This window comes from Heterodontus francisci, chromosome 2 (genome assembly GCF_036365525.1).
Source record: "Heterodontus francisci isolate sHetFra1 chromosome 2, sHetFra1.hap1, whole genome shotgun sequence".
Classification (NCBI taxonomy): Eukaryota; Metazoa; Chordata; class Chondrichthyes; order Heterodontiformes; family Heterodontidae; genus Heterodontus; species Heterodontus francisci.
This window is the reverse complement of record NC_090372.1, coordinates 44,944,839-44,957,994: the sequence shown is the minus strand read 5'-3', so window position 1 is coordinate 44,957,994 and position 13,156 is coordinate 44,944,839. Positions and strand designations below refer to the sequence as shown.

The window sequence follows — 13,156 nt, the reverse complement described above, 5'->3', positions numbered from 1 at the left end:
GTGGAGAAGTCACTGCAGATGCATTGCTTTTAGGGAAGACCACTGAATCTTATAGTCTCCACTTCACAGGTGCAGCCCTGAGTCTTCTCTGGGTAGTTGATTGGATTATTTATCTATTATGATATGAAGGTCATGACTCAAGATCAACAAATTGCTAATTTCAGGCACAGTTGTAAGGGTTCATTTTTAAGCAGAAAAGTACTGGTGCCTACTTCACATTTTATAGTCCTCAAATAGATAGGGGAGGTCTGTCCAATGTTAGATATTCAAGGTTTTAAACAAGCCTGTCACTCTAGAATTGGCCTTTATAGCCACTCCGGGCGCTGCTTCACAAACCACTGACCACCTCCAGGCACGTATCCATTGTCTCTCGAGATAAGGAGGCCCAAAAGACAAACAAGCTCCTCATACAAACATACGAATTAAGAGCAGGAGTAGGCCCCTCGAGCCTGCTCTGCCATTCAGTAAGTTCATGACTGAACTGATTACTCCACATTTCCACCTACCCCTGATAACCTTTCACTCCCTTGCTTATCAAGAATCTATCTACCTATGCCTTAAAAATATTCAAAGACTCTGCTTCCACCGCCTTTTGAGGAAGAGAATTCCGAAGACTCATGACCCTCTGAGAAAATATTTCCCCTCATCTCTGAATGAAATGGGCGACCACTTATTTTTAAACAATGACCCCCTAGTACTAGTTTCTCCCACAAGGGGAAACATCATTTCCACATCCACCCTGTCAAGACCCCTTAGGATCTTAGATATTTCAATCAAGTCGCCTTTTACTCTTCTGAATTCCAGTGGATACAAGCCTAGCCTATCCAATCTTTCCTCGTAAGACAGCCCGCCCATTCCAGGTATCGGTCTAGTAAATCCTCTCTGTACTGCCTCCAACGCATTTACATCCTTCCTTAAATAAGTAGACCGATACTGTACACAGTACTCCTCAAGCAGGAAAGATTCAAGATGGTCACACTGCCTCAGATTATTCAGGAAATAAGTCCTGGAAACTGTCTGGCAAACAGTGATTTAAAAGATGCATCCTTCCATAGAGTCTTACTCTGGTTTGCCCTTTGAAGGTACAGTGTACTGTCAGTGCTCCCCTCATCAGCATCCAAGGTTTTTGCCAACGGCCGTCTCCTTTCGTCACTATACACCTCAGGATGCAATTCCTTAAGATTTGTCTTAGTATTTCTCTGGTTCTTCAGAGTTACTTCCTTACAATTTTCTTACATTGCTGTGCAGCCGATATTCAATACAGTTCAAGAGCTGGGTACTGTAATGAATTAAAGTCTTGGCCACAATCCATGAACAACCTGTTATTCTTGGAACAATATTCCAAGCTGTTCAGAAAGTTTTTCTGCCTCCAAACTACCTCATAATACCCAAGATTCTGATATCTCCCCTGCAGTCAGGAAAGTTAATCCCAATGGAGAGCTATACACAAATACTCAGCCTGATGCCTATAGTGATCTTGTTTATTCCCAAAATCTGTTTCTGCTTGCTTCAGTCAGTGAACTTCCCACACAGTATTACTGCCTCAGCTAATAATGATCAATTAAGCCTCTCTCTTTTTTGTTTCCCAGCTCCTCAGCCTGTATTGCAGAGAAGCTCCTGTGCTCCAACCAATTCTGTTCCTCTCGCTGCCAAATTGCTGTATGTTTTGCTATTTAATTTTAGGTAATATAAACTCAAAGCATAATATAAAAATAAGGGCAGGATATAAACTTTAAAATGGTGACTATAGTTTATTTGCAACTCTAGTTGGAATATCCCCACCTTCTAACCTTACTTCACCTGAAGGCTACACCAGGTCTGCACTCCGAGAGGAATTATATGCTCTTCTCTCCAACCGCCCCCCCCCCTTGCCCCTCCCCCGCGTTGGGTTAGGAAGCAGGGCATATAGTTGGGCGGGATGATGGCGTGGGGGGGACCCTGCCACCTGTGAACAGCCTTCCCACCCCACAGCCAATTGAGGCTTTTAAGTGGGAAATGAATGCTCAAATAAGGCCTCGTCCTGCCACTGTCGGAATTAGCCCAGCGACGGGTAGGCATGTCGCCACATGGGGAGCACGCCAAGCAAACCCTTGTGGGTTGCTTGCCGGCTCCGGGGGTGGGGGAGGTGGTGGGTCCCTCGTTAAAAGGCATTGTGCCTGGATGAGGGATCCAACGTCAGGAAGCGGTGACCTGCTGAAAGTCACCCCCCTGCCCTTGCTGTCCTTTCTACACCCCCTCCTACCCCATGACTCCACCCCACGAAACCCCTCCCGCTGTGATATACCTGTGGCCTCGTCCCAGGGCCTTGGATGAGTGCTCTACTGACAGCAGCCACTGCCTTGCGGTGGCGCTGCTCGGTTAAAGAGCTGCTCTCAGTGGGCGGGACTTCTGTTGCTGGGGTCCTTGATCCTGGGGATTGCCCACCACTGTCCACTTAAGTGACTAATTGGCACTGGATTTGGCGGGTCTTCCCCAGAAGAGGTGACGCGCAGTTCTTGCCGGCACTTTTGCCGGTGGTCAGGAGCCCTGTCACCAAAATACCGGCTCCTATGTGTGATGCCGCAGAGCATTAACTATTACTTCTAAGTATTATGAAAGCAATAGAATGTTTGCAAGAGCAATCGATTGGAGTTGAGTTGAAAACAAATGTTTGATTCTATGCTGTTCCAAACATTGTAATGAAGTTATTAGGTTGTATTCTGTATGAAGGACAGCCAGATTCAGCTTTCTACTAAATGCTGCTGCTGCTTTTTCAGACTTCAATTTTAATAATAGCCATAGACTAATTGGATGACCTGCTTCACTTTCTGGAGTGTATTTTCAGATTTTAACAAGGTACCTCTGGGATAAGAACTTATGTTCTGCTTGACCTAATTCCCCACTGCTTTTCAGTCTATTTCACAGACCTGAACAATTCTAGAAATAAGTTCACTTGATGTATTATAGAGCAATAAATAATGAATGTAGTTCATTCTTCAAAAAAATTGAAAAGAAGTCAATAAGTTAAACCCCTTCCTTATTTTGTAAGCTATTTTGCTCTGTCTTTTTATATTTGATGTACCTTGCCCTGTTTGAAGGGTAAGCAGGATGCCCATACCTAGGGCTGGATTTTAAGAACCCGCCACCGAGATCAGCGGCAAGCTGAAAAAATGGCGGCCCATTTGTTAAGGAACCACTGCAATCTTATGTGGCAGCTCACTTAAATAGCCTGGGCGGCCCAGTTTCCCCCCAACCACAACCTCATGGAGGGGGTAGGGGGGTAGGCTGTCTGTGCACGGGCACTGGTGCCATTTTTAAAGGGCTATCAGCCCTACCGGTAAATTTAAATTTTTAAAATCCTACATCCCAAAATGAAATGAATTTCTAACAACCCTTTACCACCCCCCCCCCCCACAATAACAATGACAATAACTATTTGTCCTAACCCCCTCCCCCTCCCCCAAACACTTTCACATTGGACTGCCCCACAAACTGCACAAAGGTTAAGGTTCATCCCTTCCCACCATCCCCTACACCCATTACATGTATTTGACCCCCTACCGCACTGATAAACTTACCTCCTGCCTCCTCCCCACCAGTGTGGTGCCACGTTTCCCTGGACGGGCATCTGAAGGCATGGGGGTGTCGGCTGCCGCGCCGAAGATTGCGGCGGGCCCTCAACATCACAGGTAAGTCTATTTAAATTTACTAATTATATTCATTTGAATATTTAAATTGCGTCCCCAGCGGCGGGGTGGTGCCGCCACAGCCAGGAGGATCGGGCTGGGCCGTCCCGGCATCGAGGTCCATGGCGGGCCTCATCCAGAGCCATCTTCAGGCCCCCCCCACCCCCGCCACGAAATCAGACACCTGGGGGAGAACAGAATCCAACCCCTATCTTCATACGCTTTACAGCCAATCTCTTGAGACCGGAGGTTATAATGCAGTGTTGCTGAAATTGTAGCATAAATCCAAAGTTGGGACCCAACCTGTTTCGGGAGAGAAGCGATATGTGATATTCTAGTAGAGGTAGTCTCATACTGTTTGGGTTTGATATTGCATGGGGCGCAACTGAGTTTAAAATGTCCTCGGCTTTTCCTAAATAGATCTCTTAAGCCCACCTGTACCTAATTTAAATGTTTGGATTGTGTGAATTCTCCAGCCTACATACTCAGAAATTTGAATTTTAACAACTGGGAGAAGCTCTGTATGTGCATATAACAATGAGAATAGCAACCCCAGTCAGGCAGTGTAAATGTAGTATTTTCCTACCTGGAGCCAAACAGCAACCTAGTGTCATGCAGACCCCCACCTGCCAAGAATGAGGCATTTAATTCTGTCATGTGAACATTGATTTTAAACTGTTGCTGGAGGAAGAAATGACTAGTTAAAAAGATCACCAGACCTTTGACTGGAGGTCATTTGCATGCTAAGAGACGGTGCTTCTGGAGACAAAGCACTACTCCCTGATCCAATTGACTTAAATGGATTTTGATCACCAGACATTGAAGGTGTAAGGAAGCGCATTCCAGGGACTGCTAAGGTGATACAATCCACAAACGCAGGAGTGGTTAAGCCAGTTAGTCACATGACTAACCTGCTGGCCAACTTGGAGTTGAATTGTGCCACACAAAAAGGAACAGACGGCAGTTTGCAGCTGGAGCAAGGAAGCCTCTCTCTTTGCTGTCACTCTCTTGCTTTCTCCCAAGCCACCGGACCCACAGAAGACACGAAAACCTCGAGAGAAAAGACTCTGACATCGAAACAAATTGAAGCATACACTGGGCCCCAATGATTTGCAGGACTTAACGGCAACCAAAGACTCCACATTGAACTTAAAGGCATGTAATTAAAATCCCAATATTGCCTCAAACTTTTCCCCTTTATTCTAGTCTACTTTTTCTGACTCTATCTGCATGTGCATTTGTCACAAATTGTCGCTACCATGGTCGCATCGCATGTTCATAGCCGTTAACCAGATTAGAGTTTAAGATTAATAAACTTCCATCTTTCTTGTTTAAATGTAGGGAAACCTGTGTGATTTCTTTGCCTTACAGTTGGAGCAATGACAAGGATTCACTGAGGGGGAGCTAAAAACTCAGTGTTTCTACAATTAAACCCTGTTACAGTTAAACCAGGCAAAGGCTGAGAGGGAATCTCTAGACCCCTTCTCACCTGGTCATGACACTAGTCTGAGATCAGTAACTGCCAGATAAATGTAGCATAAAGAGTACACAAACTGAGTGGGTTGACTTGCTGTCCAGTTCTTCTCAGCCTTCTATCACCAGTATAGCTAATTTCATGTTTTGAGATTTGTTTTGACTATATGGCCACAGAAGGATTTTATGATTTATATTAAGATCGAGAGTTAAATTTGGCTCACGGACTAAATTCCTTGTAGGCGGACGCAATGAGTCTGCAAAGGGATTATAGATAGGTTAAATGAGTGGGCAAAAATTTGGCAGATGAAGTATAATGTGGGAAAGTGTGAGGTTGTCTGCTTTGGCAGGAAGAAGAGAAAGGCAGAGCATTATTTAAATAGGGAGAGCCTACAGAATGCTGTGGTACAAAGGGATCTGGATGTCCCTCCCGCATTCATGAATCTCAAAAAGTTGGATGCAGGTTCAGCAACTAATTAGGAAAGCAAATGGAATGGTGGCCTTTGTTGCAATGCGGAAGAAAGGAAATCTTGCTACAACTGTAACGGGCGTTGGTGACACCACACCTAGTATACTGCATATAGTTTTTTCTCCTTATTTAAGGAGGGATATACTTGCATTAAAGGTAATTCAGAGAAGGTTCACTAGGTTGATTCCTGGGATGAAGAGGTCATCTTATGAGGAAAGGTCTAACAAGTTGGGCCTATACTCATTGGAATTTGAAAGAATGAGAGGTGATTTTATAGAAACAAAGAAGATTCTGAGGGGACTTGACAGGGTAGATGATGGGATGTTTCCCCCTGTGGGTGTGTTTAGAACTAAGGGGCACAGTTTCTAAATAAGGAGACAGAGATGAGAATTACTTCTCTGAAGGTCATTAATCTTTGGAATTCTCTACCCCAGAGCAGTGGAGACTGGGTCATTGAATATATTCAAGACTGAGTTAGACAGATTTTTGATCTACAAGCCAGTCGCGGAATATGGGTGTCAGGCAGGAAAGTGGAGTTGAAGCCACGATCTGATCAGTCATGATCTTAATGTATGGCGGAGCAGGCTCGAGGGGCCAAATGGCCTACTCCTTCTCCTGTTTCTTATGTTTTTATGTAATTTCCACAGGACTGTCGCATGCTTGGTGGAGGGGAGCAGGGAATCTTTCAGTTTGCATCTGAACCAACTGGCTGGGGAAGTGATGGCTTCCACATTCCACTTCAGCTTGAGCAGTAGAAATAGTTTAAAGACCACTGTGAACATCTATATCTATCATGTTGGGATAGCTCTATTCAATCCATCGAGGAGAAAATAGTTGCAGGGAAAGTTCACCCCGGTAACTGGTTTAAATTCCAAAGCTCTCAAGGCCGACCTTCCACTTTGCACCCTTTGTTAAAGCTCATGCAGAGCTCTTGCAGCTTCCTGTATCTTAACACATTTCACCTGTCACCCCTGTGCTTGCTCTCCTGCATTGGCTCCTGGTTGAGCAATGCCTTGACTTAAAAATCCCTCGTCCTTGTTTTCAAATATTTCCATGGCCTCACCCCTCCCCGTCTCTGTAACATCCTACAACCCTCAGATCTCTGCACTTCTCCATTTCTGGCCTCTTGTACATCCCTAATTTGCAGCACTTCATCATTGGCGACCATGCCTTCAGCTGCCTAGGAATTCCCTCTCTAAATCCCTCTGTTTCTATACCTCTCTCGTCTTTAGAATACTCCTTAAATCCTACCTCTTTGATCAAGCTTTTGACCACCTGTCCTCTTATCTCCTTATGTGGCTTAATGTTGAATTTGGTTTGATTGCTCCTGTGAGAAACACCTTGGATGCTTTCACTGCATTAAAGGCAAGCTTTTTAAGTGTCAACTCCATAGGCCAAGCACTTGCTTCCTGTCCTGCCTGGGAGCAAAAACAACAAGGGAATGCATGGTCTGGGTCAGTTGCAAAAACTGACATAGGGACTGAGAGTGTTCTCTTAAGGTGATAACGACTGGGATCAAAGGAAATAATAGTCAGAAAGGTTATCATTAGAATGCTGAAAGGGAGAGTGTGACATGTTTTGCTGTTTTCTATATTAATTGGAGTGTTGTGACATAAGTGGTAATTCTTATAATAGTTGCATTGCACATTTATTTAGGGATTGTAAAATAAACTAGATCATTTGTATTTGTCCTTATCTCATTAAAGTATTAGTCAGTTTGCCATTCAGAAGATTGGATAAGCACACTTAGCAGTAGGTGTGTGATTACTGTTATCAGTTCCTGCAACAAGGTGTTGCAATGTTAGGACCACGAGGTCATGTTATGTTAGAACTAGATATTGAGCAGTAATGGCAAACTCTGGATAATAAGGGATGCGAGATACACTAATGGAAGATACCAGTGACATTAAAACTGGGGAAGGATCTGGCTAGTTTAAAATTTAACTTGTGTTTGCATTCAGGTCAAAAAATTGCAATGTCAGTACTCATTGGAATAAACTTAACTGTGGCTACAAGAGCAGGTCAGAGGCTGGGAGCTCTGTGACAAGTAACCCACCTCCTGACTCCCCAAAGTCTGTCTACCATCTACAAGGCATAAGTCAGGAGTGTGATGGAATACTCTCCACTTGCCTGGATGAGTGTGCCTCTAACAACACTCAGGAAGCTCGACACCATCTGGGACAAAGCAGCCCACTTGATTGGCACCCCATCCACCACCTTCAACATTCAGTCCCTTCACCACCGACGCACAATGGCAACAGTATGCATCATATACAAGATGCACTGCAGCAACTCACCATGCCTCCTTCAGCAGCACCTTTCAAACCTGCAACCTTCTACCACCTAGAAGGACAAGGGCAGCAGATGCATGGGAACACCATCATCTGCAAGTTCCCCTCCAAGCCACACACCATCCTTGGAAATATATCACCGTTCCTTCACTGTCACTGGATGAAAATTCTGGAACTGCCTAACAGCACTGAGAGTGGACGTGCACCAGATGGACTGCAGCAGTTCAAGAAGGCAGCTCGCCACCACCTTTTCAAGGGCAATTAGACAGAAAATTGGACACAAAAATTGGTGATGTTGATCGTGAGGAGGAAAGCCTTAGGTTACAGGGAGAGATACATGGGCTGGCAAGATGGGCGGAGCAGTGGCAAATGGAATTTAATCCTGAAAAGTGTGAGGTAATGCATTTTGGGAGGACTAACAAGGCAAGGGAATATACAATGGATGGGAGGAAGGCATATGGGATACTTACCTTTATTAGCCGAGGCATGGAATAAAAGAGCAGGGAGGTTATGATGGAGCTATATAAAACGCTAGTTAGGCCACAGCTGGAGTACTGTGTACAGTTCTGGTCACCACCCTATAGGAAGGATGTGATTGCACTGGAGAGGGTGCAGAGGAGATTCACCAGGATGTTGCCTGGGCTGGAGCATTTCAGCTATGAAGAGAGACTGAAAAGGCTAGGGTTGTTTTCCTAGGAGCAGAGAAGGCTGAGGGGGGGACATGATTGAAGTGTACAAGATTATGAGGAGCATTGATAGGTTAGATAGAATGAAACTTTTTCCCTTAGCAGAGGGGTCAGGAACCACGGGGCATAGATTTAGGGTAAGGGGCAGGAGGTTTGGGGGGATTTGAAGAAAATGTTTTTCACCCAGAGGGTGGTTGGAATCTGGAACGCACTGCCTGAAGAGGTGGTGGAGCCAGGAACCCTCACAACATTTAAAAAGTATTTAGATGAGCACTTGAACCGCCATAGCATACAAGGCTATGGGCCAAGTGCAGGAATATGGGATTAGCGTAGTTGGGTGCTGGATGGCCAGCACAGACACGATGGGCCGAAGGGCCTGTTTCTGTGCTGTATAACTCTATGACTCTAATTAGGGATGGGCAATAAATGCTGGCCTAGCCAGCGATGCTTACACCCCATGAAATGAATTTTAAAAAAGCTCATGCTTAATATTTCAGTAGTACTGCAGATAACTGCAACTAATTTGTTTTATTTATTTAGAGATACAGCACTGAAACAGGCCCTTCGGCCCACCGAGTCTGTGCCGACCATCAACCAGCCATTTATACTAATCCTACACTAATCCCATATTCCTACCACATCCCCACTAGGGGTAATTTATAATGGCCAATTTACCTATCAACCTGCAGGTTTTTTTGGCTGTGGGAGGAAACCGGAGCACCCGGCGAAAACCCACGCAGACACAGGGAGAACTTGCAAACTCCGCACAGGCAGTACCCAGAATTGAACCTGGGTCGCTGCAGCTGTGAGGCTGCAGTGCTAACATAATGTTTTAGTGAAATGTCATGCTGAGGCCTGGAAGAATTTCTAAACTTATCCTCAAAGATAAATTTTGCATGTGTTTGTATAATTGACGTCAAAAGTGTACACATAAGGATGAGAGAGTTTTAAAAAGTATAAAGCATATTAATTTAAATCTCCCATAGGATTTGAACCAGACTAAACTTTATCATATTAACTACAACTACAAATAACTACAGTAATTAAACCTGCAAACTAGGCAAGAGATGATGTATCAAAATACCAAAGTAGAAGTATGTACATGTAATAGATATTTGTAAATATTTTTAGACTGGATGATACTGCCCTATTTATGTTCCCTTTGGTTATTTCTTATACTCTTTTTTTAAAAAGAAACAGCACTTATTCCAAACCAGTGATCACCTCTAAATGCTGTTGCATTATTGACTGCTGTGAAGTATAGTCGAGTCTTTGGGCTGACTTTTTCTCTTTCATTTTACCCCTCTTCCTGTTGACAGCTGATTTGCATGGCACATATGTATTGTTGGGCTGCATTTGCTGACGATGCAACCACTAGGTGGTGCAGTACTAGCACATGCGCAAATGCAGCCTCTTCCATTGAAACGTCACATCTGTGACGTTCAGGCAGCTGGCAGGATTAGAGTTGGTGCTGCTCCATTTATTACAGGAAATGCTTATGGCTAGTTAGTTCTGGCAAACTAACCTTACATTAAGTTGGATGGAAGCCCAGTAATATGCTAGAAAATTGGGCAGAGTATAAAACGTGCTGCCAACTCGTTATCCACATTTTATATGACTGACCAGGACTGATTTTACCCCAACTCAACCGCTCACTCCAGACCTCGCTGCTCACCTCCGCCCCCCCCCCCCCCCCCTCACCCCGACTCCCCTGGCCGATTGCTCCCCGCTCCTCGCTTCGCAACACCCCTCTCTCCGGCCTCTCGCTTCCCGCTTACTCCCACCACCCCCCTAGCTAGAGCTGCGCTGCATCCCTCCTCTTAGCCACTTGCTCCCACATTTGATCATTCTCCACGCACCGCCCAAAGAAGCAAGGCAGGCCACGGGGGGTGACTGGGCGACGTAGGAGTGAGTGGCCGAGAGGAGCGAAGCGGCGCTGCCTACGACTCGGGGGGAGTGGGGGGTGTAGGCGGGAAGCGAGCGGCCGGAGAGTGGGGTGCGTGGAGTGGGGACCGGGGAACAATCGGCCAGGGGAGTGGGGGGGGTGGGGCGGGGGGGGGGGGTGGGAGTGGTGAGCAGCAAGGTCTGGAGTGAGCAGCTGAGGGGGGGAAGCGGTCGGTGGCCAGGAGGGGGAGAAAGCGTCGAGTAGCGGGGATCAAGCACCAGCCCAAAGCGGCTGGATACCCAATGATGCTTTATCGCGCATGCCGAAGACTGACCAGGTGCAGATACGTGATGACGTTAGCACTACGTGATGACGTCAACCATAGTCCTGGCAACATGTAGGCTGCACATGTGTGCCGCCTAGAGTGCTCTGATGACGTCGGCAGGCCACTGTGTTGTCAGGAGTCACTTTGATATTGTTAATTGGGCACTAGCTAGCCCCTAATGGGAGTAAGCACATTATAGCAATTACACTGTAGGATTTCTCTTGTATTGCTTTTGTTGTTCCTTGTTGTAGAGGGTCTGGAAATAAAGCAGCTAGTTATTACTATGCTAATTTGTGTATTTATTGAAACATAAGAGTTGCAATGAGGGCAATTGACAGCACTTTGTTTAAAAAGACTGAATATCGTACATCTTTGTTAGGTAGTCATCTACCTCTTCACTGAATTTTTCAAGTCAGTTTTAGTTGGTAAAGCTGGGTAGGATCAAACTTTTAACAGATGCCAAAAAGGGGACAGTTTTGCTTATTATCTGTGCACCTACAACATTTGCACTGATTAAGAACCTGATTGTTCAGGCCTGGCCTAAAGACTGTACTGGATTTTGCTTTTGCATTAGTATGTAGGAAGAGTAGGTCCAAGTGGTCAAAGAACATCTGAACCTAAAGCTGATACTTGTTGGCGAGCAGTTCAAGTTTAACCAGAAGAAACAAAGGGATGATGAAAATGTTTCGCAGTTTATGACAGAACCAATGAAACTATCTGAAGCGTGTGACTTTGGTGGGTTTGTCAATGATGCAATAAGAGGCCATTTTATCTGCCGTTTAAAGGAACTGTTAATACAGATGAAACCGTTTATGGAAGACAGATTTTTGTCTGCATGAGATAGATACTATTGTCAGGCACACTAGCAAGTTACATGCCATAGGGTCCAACAACTTCAGAGTAAACAGAGTTACTCACCATGTTGGAGGTCTGGGGGAACAATAATCATCAACACAACCAATGTTTTTGTAGGATGGTTAACTACCCTAATTGCACGCTTTCAGCCCATTTGGCTGTGTTATCAGAAGCCAAGTAGGTGCTGCTAGATTGGAGGTGGGGAGACAAAAAGGTCCTAAGTCATATAGCACTGTGAAGAATCAACAGAAAGAGACATAAATCCAGTGTCTATTAGGTTGATTCCAATGAGGAACCTGAGGAAAAAACTATGCCACAAGTTGAGACGGAAAAAAGAAACACACTTTCCTTTATAATCCATAACCGGAAAGGGGCAATTGAAATTGTGATCCCCTTCTGGATAGAAAGTATTAAATGTGATTTTGAATTAGACATTGCAGTAACTATTGTCACCAAAAAATTTCAGAAAACTGGCCTTCAAAAATACCGACAATTTACTGAAAAGTTATTCTAGATGATGACTACTAGTCATAAGATCATAAGAAATCGGAGCGGGGTAGGCCATTCGGCCCCTCAAGCCTGCCTCACTATACAATAAGATCATGGCTGATCTGATTGTGACCTTAATTCCACTTTCTTGCTCCCCCTCCCCATAACCCCTGACTCCCTTGTAGATCAAAAATCTGTCTACTTCAGCCTTGAATATATTCAATGACCCAGCCTCCACTGCTCTCTGGGGAAGAGAATTCCAAAGATTAACGACCCACTCAGAGAAAAAATTCCTCCTCATAACTGTCTTGTATGAGAGACCTCTTATTTTGAAACTGTGCCCCCTAGTTCTAAACATCCCCCAACGTCTACCCTGAAAAGACCCCTCAGAATCTTGTATGTTTAAATAAAATCACCTCTCATTTTTCTAAACTCCAATGAATATGGGCCCAACCTGCTCAACCTTTCCTTATAAGACAACCCCTTCACCCCAGGAATCAGCCGAGTGAACCTTCTCTGATCTGCTTCCAGTACAAGTCCTTAAGTAAAGAGACCAAAACTCCACACAGTTCTCTAGGTGCGGTCTCACCAATGTCCTATACAGTTATAGCAAGACCTCCCTACTTTAATAGTGCATCCCCCTTGCAATGAAGGTCAACATTCCATTTCCTTCCTAATTACTTGCTGTACCTGCAAGGCAACTTTTTGTGATTCATGTACGAGGATATCCAGATCCCTCTGTACCGCAGCATTCTGTAGTCTCCCCCCATTTAAATAATGTTCTGCTTTTCTATTCTTCCCACCAAAGTGAACAACTTCACATTTTCCCACATTATACGCCATCTGCCAAATTTTTGCACACTCACTTAACCTATCTATATCCCTTTGCAAACTCTTTGTGTCCTTTTCACAATTTCCTCCCTATTTTAGGTCCTTAGGAAAACAAACGTCCAAGTAAAATACGAAGATCAGACAAAAGTATTGTCTGTAATTGTAGTTAAGGATAAAGGTCCCTCAT

At 44.7% G+C, this 13,156-nt stretch overlaps 1 protein-coding gene across 2 annotated transcripts in view; it reads left to right on the top strand.

Moving 5' to 3' along the window:
* LOC137384137 (dysbindin-like) overlaps positions 1–13,156 on the top strand; it is a 313,146-nt gene that overhangs the window by 205,651 nt on the left and 94,339 nt on the right. Inside the window, exon 8 of one of the 2 annotated variants that reach the window (XM_068057752.1) lies at positions 3,579–3,668. The exons of the other annotated variant lie outside the window; for it this stretch is intronic. Coding sequence (XP_067913853.1) covers positions 3,579–3,668 — 90 coding nt within the window. The remainder of the gene's footprint in view (positions 1–3,578; positions 3,669–13,156) is intronic. 2 annotated transcript variants of the gene reach the window in all.